Source organism: Salvelinus namaycush, chromosome 4, assembly GCF_016432855.1.
Source record: "Salvelinus namaycush isolate Seneca chromosome 4, SaNama_1.0, whole genome shotgun sequence".
Taxonomy (NCBI): Eukaryota; Metazoa; Chordata; class Actinopteri; order Salmoniformes; family Salmonidae; genus Salvelinus; species Salvelinus namaycush.
The window spans coordinates 53151717-53176567 of record NC_052310.1 but is presented as its reverse complement, the minus strand read 5'-3'; the positions used below and the strand labels follow the sequence as shown (position 1 = coordinate 53176567).

The 24851-nt window shown below is 44.7% G+C and overlaps 1 protein-coding gene and 1 pseudogene across 1 annotated transcript; one reads left to right on the top strand and one right to left on the bottom strand.

Annotated features, from left to right (window-relative positions):
• Positions 1-3461: 3461 nt before the first annotated feature.
• Positions 3462-6007, bottom strand: LOC120045654 (MORN repeat-containing protein 2-like). Its single transcript, XM_038990573.1, has 7 exons — positions 5835-6007; positions 5696-5728; positions 5514-5564; positions 5312-5418; positions 5043-5179; positions 4787-4902; positions 3462-3987 (listed from the first exon to the last, which is right to left on the bottom strand). The coding sequence occupies exons 1-6, from the start codon at positions 5839-5841 to the stop codon at positions 4800-4802; spliced, it is 438 nt and encodes a 145-aa protein (XP_038846501.1). The 5' UTR covers positions 5842-6007; the 3' UTR covers positions 3462-3987; positions 4787-4799.
• Positions 6008-6859: 852 nt separating this feature from the next.
• LOC120045920 lies at positions 6860-19486 on the top strand (annotated as a pseudogene).
• Positions 19487-24851: the final 5365 nt, after the last annotated feature.

The following is a 24851-nucleotide window of genomic DNA, read 5'->3' as shown; positions in this document are numbered from 1 at the left end:
TGGAGTCACGGCCAGGGTCTGAAATGATCAACAGCGACCATGGAGCAAATAGGGTTAAGTGCCTTGCTCAAGGGCACATTGACAGTTTTTTACCTTGTCGGCTTGGGGATTAGAAATAGCGATCTTTCGGTTACTGGCCCAACGCTCTAGAGGGTTCTCGTATGGGGACAGCCCAAAAAGCCTTTTTCTAAGAGTGTATCAGAGGTCAGCTAGGTCACAGCTCATTTTGCCACAGGGTTTGTTTCCTACAACGCTCTCCACTGAGTCACATTATCCTCGTTATCTTTTTCATTGTTGTTGTCGTTTGGAGTGTCCCAATTTCTCTTTTTTCCCTTCTGTTATATGCCAGCAGTGATTCCCTTTTTTCTCTCCTTTGGTGTAGCTGCCGTTCTTAGGATGTTGGGTTATTGAATTTAGTCTGCAGAGATAAGTGAATCAGCTCATGTGAACAGACAGGGGTTCAGGCTGCTGCCAGCCCCAGTCATCTTCTCTTCACTCCTCTACTCTGTGGATACGGTCATGTGAAAGCCATCAGGCTGCAGATTCATTAGGGAAGCTGCCCTTCTTTACAGATGTACAGATGTTATCTCTGTGTTGCTGTGCAATAACCTGCCTCTGCTCACTACTTTAGAGTGCATAACAATACAGTACATACACAACACATACAGTACCTTACTGCAGTGCAACAACGTCTGTGTATTATATTGTACCTTACAGCTGTCCAGTACTGTTACGATATTTTACATATCTGTAGCATTTTGTTAGAACATACTGTATACCAGTCCATTGACATGCATTTACATATAATAAGATTAGAGACAGGCCGTAACCGAGGCTATTTCCATTTCTCTGGCAGTGTTGATCATACTGCACATAGGCAGCGGTGTCTTTTGCAAAGGAACTGACTATAGAGCTGGTTACCTGAGCAATCTCTAGGTTGGCCTCCTCCATTTCCTGGTTTTGTTCTAGAAGTCAAGGACATCAATTAATCACACATCAATATGGATTTACTGTAGCTCCCTGTCACACACATCACTATGGAGAAAATCCTCAGTTACTCAGATACAGCTCCCAATTATACACAAACCATTATTTGGAGATACAGAACAAAATAGACGATGATAAAGACAAATCATATAGTCATGTGGGATGTCCAACACAACGTCTCATTATGCAACCTATGCACAGTAAATAATGTAAGAGTAAACCCTTACAAGTTACCCAAACACTAAAATTCTACATGTAATGTTAAAGTAGACAAGGCTTGTGTCATCAAACAATCAAACAGTTGTACCATAATGGAAATACCCTACTGAACTCCATCTGTTTCTGTTCAAATGCCAAATGTCCAATCAGCGAGCAGCATTTAAAGGTCATTTTAAATGTCTGCTTATCATACATTATGCATTTGAGCTTGTGCTGGAATTACATATTCTAAACAGGAATACATGTATAGCAAATTTCCTGAAAAAAAGAACAATGTAAAAGAAAATTCAAGACAACCAATTTGGACCAAATTTGAAGTCTTCCAATGGTTGTATCATACATCAGAGTTTTGCCACTTAACTAGTTGTTAAGACATTGGATAGTCAGATAGTCATGTAATGCCGAAGAACATTGAATGAGAAGTTCAAGCATAACAAATTTGTTGCAATATCTTTCCAATAACTGTCCATCAACAACAGGTATCATAAAAAGCGTATTTGTCCATGTAACCAGTTCAAACACATAAAAAAATATGTTATGCACAGCACACCAAAGATATTCCACATCAACAATAAAAGTATTTTTCTTTACTGTAGCATCTCTATAAACCATGTGACTACCAACTAATCATAAAATCCCAAAACCATCAACCAAAACCATATTGGTGATACCTGTAGTCAAGGTGACATCTTGATTATAGAACCAGAATTTACCTTCCGTCTTGCTGTTTTCCATGGTTCCTGTGCCCACCTACCTAGACCACAAACAGGGTTGTGTAGTTTTAGCGTTCAAGGCACTACTCCTCTGTTCTGTCCTCCTCTGAACACTGTCCTGCGAACCCTCACTCTAAACCATGTGAGTCTGATGATCCTCCACACAAAAAGGGCCCTTGTGTACAGTAAGTGGAATGATGGTGGGAGAGGACAGACAGAGAGAGGGAGAGAGAGAGAGATGGAAGAGAGGGGTAGAGCTTGAGGGCTTTTGACACTCCTTCATAAGGAGACAATTGGACAGCTGATTCGATTTTCCCTTAACATGAATGCCCAATTTCATAGAAAAGATCAAACAGAACTATGACACAGGATTTGGTCAGCCCTGGCGGGTGACATGCAAAAGGTAGTCAGGATATGACGCCATTTTAGTCATTGTACATTTTCTATGTGATTCCATACAGTATTTGGCCAAGTTTACTTGATGACTGTGTGTCTGTATGTTACTGTTAGAAACAGTGATGTATGATGTGCTTCAGTGTGTTGTGTTATGCACACAATTAAGTAGGCCTACTGCACGATGTTGTTGTATATTTTTACATCAGCATGTTTGTGCAGTGTTTCTACTGTATAGTGGGTATGTGTTTTGGATTTACTGATACACACAAGGATTCACATTTCCCCAATGTTTTTTTAACTGTGTGGGTATCTATGAATGAGTGTGTTATTGGTATCAGACTCTAGTAGGGTTTATACTATGTGTATACTGTATATAGTGATGGCATTCTGCTCCTCCACGCCCCCAGGACCAAGTTCATCTCCTTGGGGGAATCAGGCTTTCAGCCCCTTTCTCTTTTAGAAAGGCTTGTTGATAGCTGTGCTCCTTGTCCCTTGTAGCGTCAGCTGTGTTCTTTGTGTCAGTCGCCCTGTCTAGTTGTGTCTGTTTTTTTTGTGTTTATGTTTTAAATTGAGATTCTGTATAATGAAAAGTACTGTACTAATGTAATACATTATATTCTCTGTCAGCACTGTGTGAGTCTGTGTGATTAGCCTTTTACTGCATTAGGCTAAATCAGGGTCACACAGTGATTCTTGGTAGTGTTTTAAAAATATATATTTTTAAATTTAACTAGGCAAGTCAGTTAAGAACAAATTCTTATTTACAATGACGGCCTACCCCGGACGATGCTGGGCAAATTGTGCACCGTCCTATGGGACTCCCAATCACATCCGGATGTGATACAGCGTGGAATCAAACCAGGGACTATAGTGACGCCTCTGAGATGCAGTGCTTTAGACCACTGCACCACTCGGGAGCTTGTTTTAAACAAATTGACACACCTCACATACATGATTATTTTTTTTTAAGATACCTGTTCCACTTCAGATATAGAGTTGAAATGTATTCAATTGGGAGTTTGCATCCCAATATTAAACTTTATTTACATCAGAGAAGACTGAAATATAACAAAACTGTTTGACATAGAAAAACAGGATTTCCGTCAGTTATTTTTAAATAATCTTTATTCATTATGTAATTACAAAAAATATTAATAACGCCACTTTTGGTCATTGACTGCATGAGAGGACTACGTGCCTTTTGATGCCAGCGGGCAGTTTCTCAAATCTCAGAACTCTGATCACTCCTTCCACAGCTTGCGGTCTTCCAAGAAAACAGGAAGTTGTGTGTGTTGCCTCTCCTTATGTAGCATAGCCTTATTACCAGTGTCACAAGTTCTGGCCTTGTGCTTGGAAGGCTGCAGCACAGGTCCACCGGGGATGAAAAGCTAGTTCAGATGCTCAACAAAAGGATGTGTGTTTCAATGAAGAGCATACTATTCCCACAAATCAAGGCCTTCCTGTGAACCTATGTTCTGATTCTTTGTGTGTTTGTAGAGTGCTGTACTACCCTAATAAGCGTATGGGAATATTCTCCACCGATCTGATACGCTGGATGGGTGATGCAGTACATGCGCCATGCTACCTCCCACCATACAAACCACCCCCAGCACCCATATCAAGACCCAAGCACTCCAGGCTAGCTTGGGGTTGGAGGGGGAAGGACCAACATCTGTGAACGACAAATGGACAAGGCCAGGTGATTCTCTAACCTCTGCTTGTTTAGTCAGAGGGGTAAAAAAAGTAAAACGTAAAAGACATTACTCAAAATACTCAACTACGAAAGAAAAGGAAACACAGTTCTATGCTCTCAGCAGATGTTTGATGATTTACTGAAGACACTTATGGACATAACCACCACACATCTTATTGAGGAATTCATCACATAACTTTGTTTAACAAATTCAGTAAACACCAGATGCACACATTAAGCAAATGAACTATATAAATTATACCACACACATTATAGTGACATCAGTGGGAGTAAAGAGACATTCTTTTTGGCGTTCAAGAAACAGATCATTGATGGACTCCTCCACCGATCTAGATTTGTACGCTGCTTATGAAGAGTTAAAATATTCCAAATAAACTGTAGTAGAAATAGTTTTAGCCTAACACTGTTGGTTAACTGAGGCTTACACAGCCACACACACACAGACTGTGTTTCAGCACCTCCAAAGAGGACTCTTGGCTGTGTGACTCAAAGCAATGACTCATTCATTGCACAGTGCCATGAGGTGTGTTCACCACACTGTCATACGCTGACTACTAAAGTCTTTCCTACAGGTAAAAGAGACCAGGTGTCACTGCAGGAGTTTTATGGGAAGAACAAGGACATTGTATGTTTCATTTCATTTGGTGCCTTTAAAATCTCTTACTGGAGTCAAATTTTGTTCTTTTGAATATATTTTTTAATCTATATTCAATAAATGCTCATAAATGTAAGAGAAATTAGAGTTATGTTATCTCACATTATGTCATGGGTTACATGTTGAGTTTAAGTTTCAAACCAGGAGCTGCCTTGTTGTGGAAGCCTCCAATCCAAACAAGTCCCTGAGAGTCGGTGAACTCCCCGTCACCCTCCAACCTAAAAAAAAATAAAACAATAAAAAAACAATAGAGCCATCATTCGCTAGCCATAGGCCTAGCCTATTATTCACCTAACATTCACTAGCCTACATCAAAATATGATAGGAAAAAGTTAACACGCTAAAGTAATGGGTTCACCTGTTCTTGCTGAAGCTGCCGCAGTATTTGGTCCCGTCAGAGAAGCTGTATGTCCCTGTGCCGTGATACATGTTGTCTTTGAAGTCCCCTTCATACAGGGCCCCAGAGGGATGCTCCAGAGTCCCTCTGCCATTCATCTGGAATAGAGGGAGCACTGGTCACTCACAGCAGACATCACAAAAACTATGACCCTCTAATCCAAATACCAATCCCTATCAATTCTGTCCTAACATAGGACTACACCCAACCATGCACTCGCACACACATACCTTGTCATCATGCCACTCTCCAGTGTAGGTGACACCACTGGCTGAGGTGTGTTTGCCCATACCACTCCTCCTCACGACTCCCTCTGTGGACCTGCAGCACTCTCCTTCTGGTGATGGCCACAGTAATGCAGCTGGTTATAACAGGTGGTTATAACAGTTATAATCATTCATTTAATGTTACTGTGTCAATATGAGCACTTACCATATCTGTCACCATTTGGGAAAATGAAGGATACTTGCAAATTCCCTTCCTCTGAAAATAAATATGTGAGTGGAGTTTAAGACTGCAACATAGGCTAATAGTTAGGCTTAAGCACAAACATACATTATTTACACACCAAAAAAGCAGATATCTTGAGATGTCCAAGTCTGGTCTCTGCCTACCTTCGCTTTCTGTGACCTTTCCTTTTTTCTTCTCTGCAGGAAAAACACTTTAATAATGACATTATGTTGTAGCTAGCTATGCTATTTCTGTATTATGCTGGCTATACAGTACGGTAACTGGCTAACGTTGGCTACTCACCAGACATTTTAGTAATGCTTCGTCAAATTGAATTTACTCAATATAGCTTTTAGCTAACTTTAGCTGGCTGTCAAGCTAGTCAATACATTTCGGATTTGTTGCTAGTTCAAACATGACTATAGCTATATCTTATTCCATTTTTTCGTGCTAGTCCAGCTGATGTTGTTGCGATGCATTTCCTAAACTTTATATTACCATGGTAACTCTACACAACCTTAACCGGGAAATAAACTTTGACCTCTGATTGATTAACCAATGAGAAAGACGGTGAAGTTGTAAATTGTCTTGGTCTCTGGATAAATAACCTGTTATCCGTTTCTCTTATGCATTATTTTTATCGACAGTAAATAGTTTTTTGAATAGCAAAATAATTTACTAATTGTCCTCTTGCCCATACAGAAAGAAACAATGTGCCTCCCGACCTACTGATATCTATTTTACGGCTAATGGCTAGCAATCCTCCGTCCTAGCTGGCTGTGACAATGCACTGTTGAGTGGTCATGCTGGTCAATTATCTAGTTTGCAGACAACCCAAGAAGTGTTATGAACTAAACACGATGTAAACGTGTGCCTTGTCAGCCATAAAGTAACACTTTAGCTATCCGGTTCCTACTACTTTCAAGGCACCTACACCGTGCCTTGCAAAAATGATGTCCACCTGCTCTACTGTATGTGTCATCTGAATTGACAACTGAAATCCAGATTAGGAAGTGAAATGAGCAACTGCAAAAGAACCTAGTGCTACAGTAATGGAAGTAGTATGTCTGACGCATAATCCACATAACATAGTTGGCTGGCAATGCGTTGTGCTATTGAATAGTCCGGCGGGTTTTATACTGCACTCCTCTTAAGATAATTAGTTAGATATTAGCTCTTATCCTTTGAACTGTGGAATAAACCTCAATAATAAATGAATTTTTCTTTCTCTCATCACAGGCCCACCTCAGGCAGAGGAATGGGAGGGGGTGGCGGGGGCAGCGGTGGTGCAGGCCGGGTTAGCAGAGTAGGAAGGGGCACTGGCAGAGATGATGGGCAAGCTGCCCATGCAGAAGATCTTCATTACCAACAAGAACCAGGAGCAGGTGAAGGAGCTGTTGAGAGAGCTGCAGACCTAGGACGATGACAACGAGCCTTATGAGTGAGTGTTCTCATAACATAGGAAGAGAGCCTGTATACTGGAGTGCCTTCAGAATACTGGGGTCTCTGTATAATATTGGAAGAATTGGAAAAGGTGTTGGTATTCAGAGATTGTTGTTTTCTTCTCTGCAGAGGTTTGTTTAGTTGCACTGGGATGTATCAGGTGTCACTCACCTTTTTGACTGGAACAGACTAATAACATCACAAAATCTTAACCCACCTGTTCTTTCTCAGTGAAGAAGCAGAGGAATATGATGAAGAGCAGGAGTATGACTAGCTGGATTACCAGGAGGAAGGGCAGTTCTGGAACCTAATGAGCCTGTGGAGAGCCCTGTCTATGATCCTGACTCAGAGGACAAATGGTGGCCCACACCCAAGCCAGTCATAGGACTGTTTGCCATAGGAAAGTTCTGCAGGTATCAGCAGGAGTCTCTGGCCCTCACCGCCATCTACGGCAACCGCTTCACCGAGCGTATTGCCAACAGCATGTGGACCATCACTCTGGACCCCGACCTCCTGCACTATCACCGGCGGCCCCCTTTCACTTTCGGGACATCTGCCGGCTGCAGGTTTGGAACCAAGTGCAAGTATAAGCACCAGATGCCCACCAAGGTGAACGCCTCGGGCCCCCAAGACCCAGTGCGAGCCAGCCAGCCTGAATTCAGCTCTACAGAGTATGAGCTGGAGGACCTTATATAGACAGGTGTGTGACTTTCCAACTCATGTCCAATCAATTGAATTTACCACAGGTGGACTCCAATCAAGTTGTAGAAACATCTCAAGGATGATCAATGGAAACAGGATGCACCTGAGCTCAATTTCAAAGTCTCATAGCAAAGGGTCTGAATACTTATGTAAATAAGGTATTTCTGGTATTTTATGTTTTTGTATATTAGCAAAAATGTCTAAAAACCTGTTTTCGCTTTGTCATTATGGGGTGTTGTATGTAGATTTCTGAGAATTTTTATCCATTTTAGAATAAGGCTGTAACGTAACAAAATGTGGAAAGAGTCAAGGGGTCTGAATACTTCCCGAAGGCATGAAGAGAAGACAGAGGGCCATCAGCAAGAGAACACCAAACTGTGTCGAGAGTTCAGGAGAAAACAGGTAGAGTAGAGAGTGTACATCATTCTGGGCTATTACTACCAGGGTTTTTTCTGGATTAAAAAGGGTCTTAGACCGCTGCGCCACTCGGGAGGCCCTAAGGCACTACAGAGGCGTCACTACAGATCTGGGTTCGAACCCGGGCTGTGTCGCAGCAGGCCGCGACTGAGAGACATATGAGGCGACGCACAATTGGCCCAGCGTCATCTTGGTTAGTGGAGGGTTTGGCTGGCCGGGATGTCCTTGTCCCATCGCACTCTAGCGACTCCTGTGGCGGGCCGGGCGCATGCACGCTGATATGGTCGCCAGTTGGACGATGTTTCCTCCGACACATCGGTGTGGCTGGCTTCCGAGTTAAGCAAGCAGTGTGTCAAGAAGCAGTGCGGCTTGGCAGGGTCATGTTTTGGAAGACGCATGGCTCTCGACCTTCGCCTCTCCCGAGTCCGTATGGGAGTTGCAGCGATGGGACAAGACTGGAACTACCAACTGGGGAGAAAAAGGGGTAAAAAGTTTAGGTGGTGGGGGCATGGCAGGGCCAATTTTCTGCAATTATAATAATTTCTCCATGGAGCTGAGAGACGTTTTTGTCGTTTTAAAGCAAATGTCCTGCAATTCGACACATTTTCCCATGCAGCTGAGAGACTTAGTCGACCCGAAAAAACACTAAGGCGGCCTGCACAAGGATTTCAATAGCAGAAAAATCCCTGACTACAGTACAAGAGAGAAATGTAAGCAGCCTGTCATGCTATTTAGCGCCATCTATTGGTGTTATGGGGGAATTGCGATTTATCAGTCCTGTCCAATACTAGTCATGCCTGTAAACCTTACAGCTAAAATCATAAGTGGTCATGTCCCTAGTGATGATATTGGAATCTCTGTTTGCTCCACCTAATCCCCTGTTACTGTTCCTCTCTCTGCCAGTCATCCAGGCATTTCAACTCCATGGTGCAGCAGAGACTCAAGCTGGCTGACTGGAATGAGAAGGACCTACTGATGTGAAATGATGGTATTAGATTTGTTGCATGCTGCAGTGTTCTATGTTTGATGTTAACTTGGTGTTAAGATCTGATGTCTTTGTGTTGGTCTTCTACAGGTGTGGTAAGACCACCCAGATCCCTTAGTTCATTCTGGATGCGTCTCTGAGTGGGCCGGCCGACCAGGTGGCTAACATCATCTGCACCCAGCCCTGCCGTATCTTTGCCATCTCTGTGGCTGAGAGGGTGGCACAGGAGCGGTACAGAACACCTCGGTAACTCAGGGGCTACCAGATCCGTCTGGAGACCATCGGGGTCAGTGGAACTCAATGTTGTACACACGCTCACATGCATAATCTTGCATTCTAGTTAAAGCTGTTGTTGAACTTCAATTAAACTTGCACTCGCTCTCTTGCTCTCTCTCTCTCTCTCTCTCTCTCTCTCTCTCTCTCTCTCTCTCTCTCTCTCTCTCTCTCTCTCTCTCTCTCTCTCTCTCCCTCTCTCTCTCTCTCTCTCTCTCTCTCTCTCTCTCTCTCTCTCTCTCTCTCAATTCAATTCAATTCAAGGGGCTTTATTGGCATGGGAAACATGTGTTAACATTGCCAAAGCAAGTGAGGTAGATATTATACAAAAGTGAAATAAACAATACAAATTAACAGTAAACATTACACATACAGAAGTTTCAAAACAATAAAGACATTACAAATGTTATATTATATATATACAGTGTTGTAACAATGTACAAATGGTTAAAGTACACAAGTTAAAATAAATAAGCATAAATATGGGTTGTATTTACAATGGTGTTTGTTCTTCACTGGTTGCCCTTTTCTTGTGGCAACAGGTCACAAATCTTGCTGCTGTGATGGCACACTGTGGAATTTCTCCCAGTAGATATGGGAGTTTATCAAAATTGGATTTGTTTTCAAATTCTTTGTGGATCTGTGTAATCTGAGGGAAATATGTCTCTCTAATATGGTCATACATTGGGCAGGAGGTTAGGAAGTGCAGCTCAGTTTCCACCTCATTTTGTGGGCAGTGTGCACATAGCCTGTCTTCTCTTGAGAGCCATGTCTGCCTACGGCGGCCTTTCTCAATAGCAAGGCTATGCTCACTGAGTCTGTACATAGTCAAAGCTTTCCTTAAGTTTGGGTCAGTCAGTCAGTCTCTCTCTCTCTCTCTCTCTCTCTCTCTCTCTCTCTCTCTCTCTCTCTCTCTCTCTCTCTCTCTCTCCTCTCTCTCTCTCTCTCTCTCTCTCTCTCTCTCTCTCTCTCTCTCGCACTATATGTCCCCCCCTTCCTTCCTTCCTCCCTCTACCAGGCTGCTGTATTGCACCACAGGAATGCTGCTGAGGAGGCTGGGGGGGAGGCAGACCTCACAGGGATCTCTCATATCATAGTGGATGAGGTGCCCGAGCGCACAGAGGAGAGGTGAGATCACACATTGTGAGGACCTCTCCTTTATAAGCATCCCCTCGTAAGCCAACAGCATATAGACTCACTCACTATTGTGCCAGTTGTCTCATCCTGATTTTCTCTCTCTCTCTCTCTCTCTCTCCCCATCTCTCTCCCTCAGTGACTTCCTCCTGCTGGTGGTGAAGGATCTGATGGTCCAGAGCCCAGAACTGAAGTTCATCCTGATGAGTGCCACCCTGAAAGCTGACCGCTTCTCCCTGTACTACACCAACTGCAACACCATCCACATACTGATGCACACTATCTACCCCAGCACACACCATCCACATCCTTCAAGCCTCTTGGTGTATTTAGGGCAAAGTGGATAACAGTGGATATAACAGTATTGTTAGACGAGTCAGCGGTTATGTCATGATGATCTCTGGTGTTTTCCAGGACACACTTTCCTCGTCTACCAGTTTTTCCTAGAAGATGCCATTGCCAAAACCTGGTAAATATCACACTCCCAACCCTGAAATATTGTACCATAAACCCAACAAGGTATTGTTTCTGTTCTTCAGGTGTATGTGACCTATACTCTCTCCTTTCCTCCCAGATACATAATTGAGGATGTCAGTCCGTTAATGCGCTCAGGAGGGGGGGGACAAGTCCTCATCGGGCAGCAGGAGGGACAGAGGCGGGCCCAAAGACCCTGTGGACTAGCTGGGAGACAACATGTGGTTCAGGAACCTCCAAAAGAAAGACTTCATTAAAGACTCCAACCCTGACCAGCAGCTCAGCCTGCAGGAACTCACTATTCCAATAGAAATCAAAGGTGAGGCTTTTGTTGATCTCCCTGTCCCCTCAGCTAAATACACCACACTATGTCAGCGTCTCAAATGGCACCCTATTCCCTGTAGTCCACTACTACTCTGAGAATGTTAATCAGGATGTTTTTGTTTGTTTAAAGACACCAAGATGTCTGTGCTGAAGACCAGCTCTGCCTGGATAAGATCTGGACCTGGTGCAGAGCGTGCTGGAGTATATAGTGGACGGGGACAATAGCTACCCTCCAGGTGAGAGAGCACTACAGACAGATGGAATGGCAGATGGATAGTCACACAGTGAACGTTTAGTTTCTTGATTTCCCTTTAGGTAACACTTTACATGAAGTTATGCTGTATCTGTGTATTTATACTGGAAATCTCCATTATGAACAATGTCTCCTTCCCTGTCCAGGTGCTGTGTTGGTGCTGCTGGGCCTGGCTGAGATTAAGATGCTCTATGAGCAGCTCCAGACCAACAGGATGTTCAACAACCGGAAGAGAGCCAGGTAGGGAAATACAGAGAGCACTGTACTGGATGAATTTGCAGGATTGCTAGAATTATGAGTTGTAGAGTTTTGCATAAATATGTGGTTGTGATGGGTTGAGTTTTTATACAGGTGTGTGTGTTCTGGTACAGATGTAGATGGGTTATGTTTGTTGTGAATATAGTTTGTGTGTGTGTGTGTGTGTGTGTGTGTGTGTGTGTGTGTGTGTGTGTGTGTGTGTGTGTGTGTGTGTGTGTGTGTGTGTGTGTGTGTGTGTGCGTGTGATTGTGTGTCAGGTGTGTGATGTACCAGCTCTATTCGTCACTGTCTTTTTTTGTATTATTTTTTTTGTATTTATTTATGTAAGTATTTTTTTGTACATCTACTCCCCAATTTCATGATATCCAATTAGTAGTTGGTCTTATCCCATCGCTGCAATTCCTCTACGGACTCGGGAGAGGTGAAGGTCGAGAGCCATGCGTCCTCCGAAACACGACACTGCCAAGCCGCACTGCTTCTTGACACACTGCTCACTTAACCCAGAAACCAGCCGCACCAATGTGTCGGTGGAATGACCGTCCAGCTGGCGCCCAAAGTCAATTTACAGACGCCCGGCCCGCCGCAAGGAGTCACTAGAGCTTGAGGGGACAAGGAAATCCCTGTCAGCCAAACCCTCCTCTAACCCGGACGACGCTGGGCCAATTGTGCGCTGCCTCATGGGTCTCCCGGTCACGGCCGGCTGTGACACAGCCTGGGATCGTACCCGGGTTTGTAGTGACGCTTAGTCCGCTGCACCACTCGGGAGGTCCAATCGTCCCTGTTTAACGAGGAGCAGCAGGCTGTGTTCAGCTGGTCACCAAGATCATCACCACCAATTTCGCAGAGACCTCCTTCACTATCAATGACATGGTCTATGTGGTCGACTCGGGCAAGATAAAGGAGAAAGGGTACTGTAACCTCTGACCTCTAAACCCTCGGATGTCTCTGCAGACAGGGGCTGTGTTCCAATACTCTCAACTGGTTTCCATTAGATAAGTGCAAACTATGTTAATGTGTACAACTCATATATTTTCTATACTAACCTGTTATAAGGAGTGGACCAAATCATTGATAGCAGTGCATATTTGGCTGATTATAATACACACTGGGCTAGACGGCATGTGAGTGTTATTTTGCTGTCTTTCCCCTCAGTTAGAACGCTTCTAAGAGCATGGAGGGCCTGGAGGAGTCGTGAGTGACCCATGCCAATGCCCTGCAGAGGAGGGGGTGAGCGGGCCATTTGGCCTCAGGGGTCTGCTTCCACTTCTTCACCATCCACTGCTACCAACACCAGCTGGCTGAACAGAGCTGCCAGAGATCCAGAGAGTCCCCTCGGAGCAGCTCTGCCTCAGGCAAGCAGACCATTACAGGATTCTCCCTACATCGGGAGTAAAGTTTGCCTAATCTCGAAGGCTGAGATTCACTATGAAGGAATTTTATACACCATTGACACTGAAAATTCGACTGTTGCTCTCACCAAAGTCCGCTCCTTTTCTACTGAGGACCGCTCTACTGACCAATTCCAGTCTTCCAGTAAATAATTATCAACTTAAACAACTTAGTCAAAATCCTTTGCCAGCAGCATACCACCCTGCATCCCACTGCTGGCTTACTTCTGAAACTTAGCAGGGTTGGTCCTGGATGGGAGACCAGATGCTGCTGGAAGTGGTGTTGGAGGGCCAGTAGGAGGTACTCTTTCCTGTGGTCTAAAAAAAATATCCCAATGCCCCAGGGCAATGATTGGGAACACTGCTCTGTGTAGGGTGCCGTCTTTCGGATGGGATGTTAAACGGGTATCGTGACTCTTTGTGGTCACCCATGCCAGTTATTGTAAGAGTAGGGGTGTTAACCCCGGTGTCCTGGCTAAATTCCCAATCTGGCCCTCATACCATCATGACCACCTAATCATCCCCAGCTTCCAATTGCTTCCTCCATCCTCTCCCCTGTTGTTGCTGTACATGAGAATGTGTTTTCAGTCAACTTACCTGGTTAAATAAGAGTTGAATCATTTCTAATGTCACCTAACTACAGCACTATGCCTCTGGCGCTCTTAAGGGACCAATTAGTGTTATTTACTTTGAATCTTCCCTGGATTTTCAATGTAGATACTCATGACATGTTGTCACCAATGCAAACATATTTTCACTTTGAGATTTCCCAACACTGCCCCCTTTCTCCACCTCTCTCTCTATCCCCTCTTTCCTTCTCTCTCAGGATTAGGGTGCAGTGTTGGGTGTGTTTGTGGAGCGGCTGTTGGAGTCTGTTCTCTCGGAGGATGCACCCAGCCATGGGCAGTCTGAACGTGGCCAAGCAACGTCTGCAAGACCTGGGGGCTCTGACGGCCGACGAGAAGCTCACCCCTCTGAACTACCACCTGGCCTGTCTGCCCATGGACGTCCACATTAGCAAACTCATGCTGTTTGGTGCCATCTTCCGCTGCTTGGACCCTGCCCTCACAGACACTGCCAACCTGGCGTTCCCCCTTCAAAAGGCACTTTTTACTCCTGTTTGCCTGAGTTTACTAATGGCAGTCTATCAGAGCCTTGGGTTGAATTGGAATGAGTAGAAATGTGAACTTCCGTGAGGCTTTCCATTTTCACACAGACGGTCACAAGTTTCTCTCTCCTATTCCCCCTGTCCTGTTTTTTTCTCTTATTTTTTTCTCTTCTCCTGCAGTGTTTTCTTCCTGTGGCCAGGTGTCTCCTTGGGATAAGAGGGAGGAGGCCAATGAGAATAAGCTGAGTTACGCCCTGGCTAACAGTGACCATCTGGCCCTGCTGCAGGGATACAAAGTGCTGTACTTTACACACTGGGCAGACCTGAACCTCTCTACTGTTTATCCCCTAACCATGTCACGAATATTAACACACACTAGCACTATAACACTAATGCCAGAAATACTGAAATGATACCTGAACCAGCTATGAAAAATTGCATTTGCCTTGAGACACAGATGCACATGTTCTGAGTGGCAATGCAAGATGTAGAACCAACTAAAACACCGGGTAGAATACAGATTATCTGCTGTGGACATGTGACTGTCTAATGTAATGTGTTGCTGTTGCACACGGCTGGTGTGGTGCAGCCAAGAACGTGAACTAGGCTTGGTTTCAGTACTGCTGAGAGAACGTCTTGCGTCTTGACGTCTTGACAGGTGGCATTATTACAGTGTTGTATTGTACGGTACTTGCAAGAGTCTGAGATGTGCTTTGTGGTTTGCAGGAGATAACCAGTCTGAAGAGGCAGTTTACAGAGCTGCTGTCTGACATTGGCTTTGTCAAGGAGGGACTGAGGGCCAGAGTCATGGAGAGAATGGCTGCCAAATGGACTGAGGGTGTCCTGGAGGCTAGGGGCTGCGAGGTAGAACACACACACATATATATGTTTCAATCAGAATTATACAGTACCTAAGATAGAAATTAGTAATGGGACGTTGGGTTCTTTTTACTGACTTGGATCTTTTCAACTCGTTCAGTCAAACAAAAAAAATCTTTAGACTGTAATGCCCATAGCACGCAGGACACTACCAGCGAACAATGAATAATAAACAAAATTATTAGGATTCTTCAAGCCTCTCGTTCACCATAGGGGCTTATTGGAGCTGTCATTTGTGACTGAGACTTATAAAAGTGTGCTTCAAGCAATGTACATTTTTGATTGCTAGGCATACAAATAACATCATTTATACCTTTGAAACAAGGTCTACTTGCTGCCGCAACCGGACTAGATTGTGAACAACTCAATGGCAGAATGCCATTGCTTGACTTCTGCACAATATCGTTCGCAAACTGCAGCAGCCCCCAAGTTCAAGTTTTTTGAGCAGAGGCAGGCTGTGTATGTTTTGGTTCTGCAAAGCTGTGTTCATTGATAACATTCAATAATAAATTCATTGCATTTCGTTCTTGAACCATGCCATCAATTATCAAAACATGTATTGGTCTTCTCTATTCTGCCTGGAGCATGATCTATTTTCCTGCGTGCACATATCAAATCCAATTTTATTTGTCACATGCTTCGTAAACAACAGTGAAATGCTTACTTAATAAATACACAGTGACTAACAATAACGAGTAAAATATGAAATGGCTTTATACAGGGAGTACCAGTACCGAGTTGATGTGCAGGGGTACGAGGTAGCTATGTACATATCAGTAGGGGTAAAGTGACTAGACAACTAAATAGATAATGGACTGAGCAGTAGCAGCAGCGTGTGTGGAGCAGTAGCAGCAGCGTGTGTGGAGCAGTAGCAGCAGCGTGTGTGGAGCAGTAGCAGCAGCGTGTGTGGAGCAGTAGCAGCAGCGTGTGTGGAGCAGTAGCAGCAGCGTGTGTGGAGCAGTAGCAGCAGCGTGTGTGGAGCAGTAGCAGCAGCGTGTGTGGAGCAGTAGCAGCAGCGTGTGTGGAGCAGTAGCAGCAGCGTGTGTGGTGCAGTAGCAGCAGCGTGTGTGGAGCAGTAGCAGCAGCGTGTGTGGAGCAGTAGCAGCAGCGTGTGTGGAGCAGTAGCAGCAGCGTGTGTGGAGCAGTAGCAGCAGCGTGTGTGGAGCAGTAGCAGCAGCGTGTGTGGAGCAGTAGCAGCAGCGTGTGTGGAGCAGCAGCGTGTGTGGAGCAGCAGCGTGTGTGGAGCAGCAGCGTGTGTGGAGCAGGAGCAGCAGCGTGTGTGGAGCAGTAGCAGCAGCGTGTGTGGAGCAGTAGCAGCAGCGTGTGTGGAGCAGTAGCAGCAGCGTGTGTGGTGCAGTAGCAGCAGCGTGTGTGGAGCAGTAGCAGCAGCGTGTGTGGAGCAGTAGCAGCAGCGTGTGTGGAGCAGTAGCAGCAGCGTGTGTGGAGCAGTAGCAGCAGCGTGTGTGGAGCAGTAGCAGCAGCGTGTGTGGAGCAGTAGCAGCAGCGTGTGTGGAGCAGTAGCAGCAGCGTGTGTGGAGCAGTAGCAGCAGCGTGTGTGGAGCAGTAGCAGCAGCGTGTGTGGAGCAGTAGCAGGAGCGTGTGTGGAGCAGTAGCAGCAGCGTGTGTGGAGCAGTAGCAGCAGCGTGTGTGGTGCAGTAGCAGCAGCGTGTGTGGTGCAGTAGCAGCAGCGTGTGTGGAGCAGTAGCAGCAGCGTGTGTGGAGCAGTAGCAGCAGCGTGTGTGGAGCAGTAGCAGCAGCGTGTGTGGAGCAGTAGCAGCAGCGTGTGTGGTGCAGTAGCAGCAGCGTGTGTGGTGCAGTAGCAGCAGCGTGTGTGGAGCAGTAGCAGCAGCGTGTGTGGAGCAGTAGCAGCAGCGTGTGTGGTGTCAGTACGCATATGTGCGCATGTTGTGTGTGTGTCTGTGTGTTGCGGTGTGTATGTGTGCATAGAATAGAGTCAGTGTAAGAGAGTTAGTTCATAAAAGGGTCAATGCAGGTAGTCCGGTTAGCCATTTGATTAGTAGTATTAGTAGTATTGTGGCTTGGGGGTAGAAGCTGTTCAGGGTCCTGTTAGTTCCAGACTTGGTGTACTGGTACCGCTTGCCGAGATAGACTGTTGGTGGTCTCCGGAGCCGCTTAGCCGGAGGAGCGCATATTAATCCTGCTGTAGGATTCATTGCAGCCAGCAGGTTAAATGAACAACTAAAATGAATGTGTCACTCAGAAAAAGGAATCGTGACTCGAGTCAGTAAAAAGTAGTTAAAAAAGAACGACTCGTTCGTGAGCTGCAAATTATTAATATAAATGCTGCATTGTCACATGAAATCTGTTCATAAATCATGCAAGTTAATCTCCACAGGCCAACCTCAACTCTGACAACATTGACAACATCAGGTTGCTCTGTGCTGCCCTTTATCCCAATGTAGTTCAGGTGAGCCTTTACCCATCCAGCATGATCAACAGCTCAGTACTTGTATAATGTACACTGAAAAAATATATACACGCAACATGCAACAATTTCGAAGTTACAGTTCATAGGAAATCAGTCAATTGAAATAAATAAATTAGGCCCTAATCTATGCATTTCACATGACTGGGAATACAGATATGCACCTGTTGGTCACAGATACCTTCAAAAAAAAGTAGGGGCATGGATCAGAAAACCAGTCAGTATCTGGTGTGACCACCATTTGCCTCATGCAGTGCGACACATCTCCTTCGCATAGAGTTGATCAGGCTGTTGATTGTGGCCTGTGGAATGTTGTCCCACCCCTTTTCAATGGCTTTGCGAAGTTGCTGGATATTGGCGAGAACTGGAACAAGCTTTCGTATACGTCGATCCAGAGCATCCCGAACATGCTCAATGGGTGACGTGTCTGAGTATGCAGGCCATAGAAGAACTGGGACGTTTTCAGCTTCCAGGCATGGGCCATGGGGCACCCTGTTCACAACGTTGACATCAACAAACCGCTTGCCCACACGACACCATACATGCTGTCGGCCATCTGCCCTGTACAGTTGAAACTGGGATTAATCTGTGAAGAGCACACTTCCCCAGTGTGCCAGGGGCCATCGAAATTAAGCATTTGCCCACTGAAGTTGGTTACGACGCCGAACTGCAGTCAGGTTAAGACCCTGGTGAGGACGACGAGCATGCAGAGTAGCATCCCTGAGAGGGTTTCAGACAGTTTGTGCAGAAATTCTTCAGTTGTGCAAACTCACAGTTAAATCAGCTGTTCGGGTGGCTGGTCTCAGACGATCCCGCAGGCGTGGTTACACATGGTCTGCAGTTGTGAGGCCGGTTGGATGTACTGCCACATTTTTTAAATGACGTTGAAGGCAGCTTATGGTAGAGAAATTAACATTAAATTAGCTAGCAACAGCTCAGGTGGACATTCCTACAGTCAGCATGCCAATTGCACAGTCCCTCAACTTGAGACATCTGTGGCATTGTGTTGTGTGACAAAAGTGCACATTTTAGTGTGGCCTTTTAATGTCCCCAGCACAAGGTGCACCTGTGTACTGATCATGCTGTTTAATCAGCTTCTTAATATGCCACACCTGTCAGGTGGATGGATTATCTTGGCAAAATAGAAATGTTCACTAACAGGGATGTAAACAAATTTGTGCGCAACATTTGAGAGAAATAAGCTTTTTGTGCATATGGAACATTTCTGGGATCTTTTATTTCAGCTCATGAAACATGGGACCAACACTTTACATGTTGTGTTTTATATTTTTGCTCAGTATATGTACCTTAGCTAAGCCATTGTTTCCTGTGCTAGGTGAGGTCTCCTCATGAGAAGTTCAAGCAGACCAGTAAAGGCGCGGTGAAGATGAAGACGAGCTGCGCTACATGACCAAGAATGAATACACCCCTCCTCCGTTAACTACAACTTCCGCACAGTGAGAATAAACTACAGAGACATAACCAATACTATTTTACAGTAACTAAAAAGTTCATACAAAACAACCACACAAGCTTTTTTTGTTTTGTTCTAGTTGTTTATTGGTCAAGTGGTGGTTTCCGGGGCCACTACGACAGCCCCTACATGGTGTACCATGAGAAGGAGAAGATGAGCCAAGGGTTCATCAGAGACTGCAGCATGGTGTCAGTGTACCCCCTGGTTCTGTTCAGAGGGGGACAGGTTAACGTGGAGCTGCAGAAGGGAGAGTTCGTCATCTCCCCGGAAAGAGTACCTTGTCTGCAGCCGCTACATAAAATCAGTACTACTGCTCTGAGAAAAGGAGCACTATGTACAGCAGGTGTTTTACTTCCACCCAATGCCTGTGTAGGAGACATGCGACAGTGGCTCATAGCCAAGGAACAGAAATCATTCCAAGAAATGTACTACTGTGTTTCTATTTTCTTCAAAACTGTTTGCCAATCAATCAATCAATCAATCAAGTTTATTTTATATAGCCCTTCGTACATCAGCTAATATCTCAAAGTGCTGTACAGAAACCCAGCCTAAAACCCCAAACAGCTAGTAATGCAGTTGTAGAAGCACGGTGGCTAGGAAAAACTCCCTAGAAAGGCCAAAACCTAGGAAGAAACCTAGAGAGGAACCAGGCTATGAGGGGTGGCCAGTCCTCTTCTGGCTGTGCCGGGTGGAGATTATAACAGAACTATGCCAAGATGTTAAAAAATGTTCATAAGTGACAAGCATGGTCAAATAATAATCATGAATAATTTTCAGTTGGCTTTTCATAGCCGATCATTAAGAGTTGAAAAACAACAGGTCTGGGACAGGTGGCGGTTCCATAACCGCAGGCAGAACAGCTGAAACTGGAATAGCAGCAAGGCCAGGCGGACTGGGGACAGCAAGGAGTCACCACGCCCGGTAGTCCCGACGTATGGTCCTAGGGCTCAGGTCCTCCGAGAGAAAGAAAGAGAGAAGGAGAAAATTAGAGAGAGCATACTTAAATTCACACAGGACACTGGATAAGACAGGAGAAGTACTCCAGGTATAACCAACTGACCCTAGCCCCCCGACACATAAACTACTGCAGCATAAATACTGGAGGCTGAGACAGGAGCGGTCAGGAGACACTGTGGCCCCATCCGAAGATACCCCCGGACAGGGCCAAACAGGAAGGATATAACCCCACCCACTTTGCCAAAGCACAGCCCCCGCACCACTAGAGGGAAATCTTCAACCACCAACTTACAATCCTGAGACAAGGCCGAGTATAGCCCACAAAGATCTCCACCACAGCACAAACCAAGGGGGGGCGCCAACCCAGAGAGGAAGATCTGATCAATGTCTTGAATCTCTTCAAGTTGTATTTCAGAGATAGATATATCAGAGATAGATATAGCCTATTATTCAGTCGTGCAGATGAAAATGGACATTACGATTGTCTCTTGTGTTAACGTTTCAGAAAGAAATGAAAGGGGATCAGCATTTGTTGTTACTGGAAAGGTATGGAATCAACTGGGACATTCCACAAATAGTGTATTTTATGTCCCTAGACATTATGTGTATACATTTTGATCAAAATTCAAAAGGCACTCGCACATCTGAGCAATCTTATTTGCAGGTGCATGGCAACAATTGAACAAGATGAAGGAAAAAGGAAACCGCACACTGCTCTTGATAGTATCACCGATATTTAATAAGCTTACGTATCGGCCACACGGCCTTCATCAGAGCTTTTTTTTCACCCAAGGAGGGGTGGGAGGACCAAGAGACCAGAGGTGGCAGAATGGAGCACTCGGGCCTCCCGAGTGGCGCAGTTGTCTAAGGCACTGTATCGCAGTGCTAGCTGTGTCACTAGAGATCCTGGTTTCGAGTCCAGGCTCTGTTGCAGGCGACCGGGAGACCAATGGGGCGGCTTGTCTGGGTTAGGGGAGGGTTTGGCCGGCAGGGGTGTTCTTGTCCCATCGTGCACTAGCGACTCCTGTGGCGGGCCGGGTGCAATGCATGCTGACACGGTCGCCAGGTGTACGGTGTTTCCTCCGACACATTGGTGTGGCTGGCTTCCGGGTTAAATGGGCATTGTGTCAAGAAGCAGTGCGGCTTGGCTGGGTTGTGTTTCAGAGGATGCACAGCTCTCAACCACCTCTCCCGAATCCGTATGGGAGTTGCAGCGATGGGACAAGACTGTAACTACCAATTGGATACCACAAAATTGGGGACAAAAAGCGGTTACATTTTTTATATAAGAATGGAGTACTCGGGTTGGAGTGTTGGGTTTGAGCATAGCCTGGTAGGGAGGGGCAGTTCCTCTTGCTGCTCCGTAGGTAAGCACCATGGTCTTGTAGTGGAAACAGAATGTGAAATTGATAGCCTACGGCAACAAAATACCCAGGGGGTTGTTTTGTCATGAACACATCCTATCAACAGATGGAGCTATTGAACTAAACTCTGGGGTGGCTCTCATTTACCACTGACTGATACTAGTGCAGGTACTTGTTCGCAAGTGCAAGCATTTGCATTAAAATAATGATTGTGACCAAAACATGCAATTAAACCTTTTTTCCAAGGTAATGCAAAGTCACTTGAACATAGTTCAAAAACACAGCATCTGCTTTATACAAATGTTTGATAAAAGGTATTTTGGCTCAACATACCATATTATAAATGTGGGTATTACATATTTTACATTGTCTATTCACCCTTTTTTATGTGTCCGTTTCAAGAGATCTTTGTGCTGATTAATGAATGATCGATGCAGCAATATGCTTTCCTCTGACAGTCCATTCAAAACCGCACAGACTAGACTTCAACCTTTGTGTATTTTGATGAAGACATATTTTGATAATGGAACTGTTGGCAGTCCTGTATGTATGAATTTATTTGAAATAAGCTTGCTGCTATGTATCAAATACCAATATGAAAGAAACTAATGTAGAGTGTGCTAAGTGCACACCAGATTCCAATGCGGTCTGTATTTTCTGAAGGGCACTCGCTTTTCTGTCACATAATTCCAGTGCCAGAACTTCTTAAGTGGTTTCTCTGAAACACTGATTCAGACACATTTTTCCCTGTTGGTACAGTGGCATGCGAAAGTATTCACCCCCTTGGCATTTTTCCTATTTTGTTGCCTTAAAACCTGAAATTATAACCACAATTTTTTCAATTTTTTGTGGGTTTGTATCATTTGATTTACACAACATGCCTACCACTTTGAAGAAACAAAAGATTTTTTATTGTAAAACAAACAAGAAATAAGACTGAAAACTTGAGCGTGCATAACTATTCACCACCCCAAAGTCAATACTTTGTAGAGCCACCTTTTGCAGCAATTACAGCTGCAAGTCTCTTGGGGTATGTCTCTATAAACTTTGCACATCTAGCCACTGGGATTTTTGCCCATTCTTCAAGGCAAAACTGCTCAAGCTCCTTCAAGTTGGATGGGTTCCGCTGGTGTACCGCAATCTAAGTCATACCACAGATTCTCAATTGGATTGAGGTCTGGGCTTTGACTAGGCCATTCTAAGACATTAAATGTTTCCCCTTAAACCACTTGAGTGTTGCTTTAGCAATATGCTTAAGGTCATTGACCTGCTGAAAGGTGAACCTCCGTTCCCAGTCTCAAATCTCTGGAAGACTGAAACAGGTTTCCCTCAAGAATTTCCCTGTATGTAGCGCCATCCATCATTCCTTCAATTCTGACCAGTTTCCCAGTCCCTGCCGATTAAAAAAAAAAAAAAAAAACACAGCATGATGCTGCCAACACCATTCTTCACTGTGGGGATGGTGTTCTCTGGGTGATGAGAGGTGTTGGGTTTGCGCCAGACATAGCATTTTCCTTGATGGCAAAAAAGCTCAATTTTAGTCTCATCTGACCAGAGTACCTTCTTCCATATATTTGGGGAGTATTCCACATGCCTTTTGGCGAACACCAAACGTGTTTGCTTATTTTTTTCTTTAAGCAATGGATTTTTTCTGGCCACTCTTGCATAAAGCCCAGCTCGGTGCAGTTTACGGCTTAAAGTGGTCCTATGGACAGATACTCCAATCTCCGCTGTCGAGCTTTGCAGCTCGTTCAGGGTTATCTTTGGTCTCTTTGTTGCCTCACCGATTAATGCCCTCCTTGCATGGTCCGTGAGTTTTGGTGGGCGGCCCTCTTTTGGCAGGTTTGTTGTGGTGCCATATTCTTTCCATTTTTTAATAATGGATTTAATGGTGCTCAAAGTTTCTGATATTTTTTTGTAACCCAACCCTGATCTGTACTTCGCCACAACTTTGTCCCTGACCTGTTTGGAGAACTCCTTGGTCTTCATGGTGCCGCTTAGTGGTGTTGCAGACTCTGGGGCCTTTCAGAACAGGTGTAGATGTACTGAGATCATGTGACACTTAGATTGCACACAGGTGGACTTTATTTAACTAATTATGTGGCTTCTGAATGTAATTGGTTGCACCAGATCTTATTTAGGGGCTTCATAGCAAAGGGGGTAAATACATATGCACACGCCACTTTTCTGTTTTTTATTTTGTAGAATTGTTTTGAAACAAGTAATTTTTTTCATTTCACTTTCATTTTACACCAATTTGGACTATTTTGTTTATGTCCATTATATGAAATCCAAATAAAAATCTATTTAAATTACAGGTTGTAATTCAACAAAATAGGAAAAACGCAGAGGGGGATGAATACTTTTGCAAGGCACTAGGTATAGCTGAATCACAACACATTAGTATTCTCCATCCATGTGATGTGAAAATTAAGGTGTCACTGTGCTCCTTTGATACACCATCCCTGCCAGTGAGTATTGGATTAGCAGGCTACATCATGGCAGGGGCTGCAGTTCAGACTGTGATTCAGCTGCTAGCTCAATTCTGGGAATGTTTGCTCTTTGATGGTTCCCATACAGATATCTGTAGTTAGACACACATCAGACAGAGAAAGACAGACACACACACATTTTTGATGGGAAAATTGTGGTTATCAGCAAAGTGTAGAAGAGTAAAGCATGGCATTTGACATAATTATAAATCAGCAATTAATTTCTCTATCTGTAAGTGGTCAGCCTAATGCTTCGTTCTGTCAGAGTTCAGATATAACCCTCCCTCTCGTTCTGTCAGAGTTCAGATATAACCCTCCCTCTCGTTTTGACCCTCTTTCCCCACCTCTCTCACTCTCACTCTCACTCTCACTGACTGACTGACTGACTGACTGACTGACTGACTGACTGACTGACTGACTGACTGACTGACTGAAGGTTATTTTATTCTTTGTCCATCTCAGGAGGCTGTTTGAGTGGTTTGCTACCTGATTCAAATAATGATTATCTTAATTGAACCAATTTGGCCTCGGTCTCCACCACGGCTGCTGATAGGAAGGGAAGAGGAGGAGCTTTAAAAAAACATCACTCACTGTGCTCCACCCTCAGAATGCTTCCATGTGGTGTTGAATGGTAGAAATGCACTTTTTTTGTCATGTGGGTAGGAAAAAGCCCCTCAGGTGTGACATGACATCTCCAGTAAAGTGGAGTTAACATTGTTACATCACACCAGATGACAAAACCCATTGTTGTTCATGGCATCTCAACACCCTGTCTGTTTGTCTGGGGAGAGATGACTGGATCTGCCCTCTGTGCCCTCTACTGAAGGCATGGCCGAGCAACAGGGAAAGTAGATCATCAGATGCAGTGGACCATGGGATTAGATCCTGCAAGAGCACAGCTGCCTAAAACATGTGCTGCCATAATGGCCATCAGGAAAGGGCATCTGGG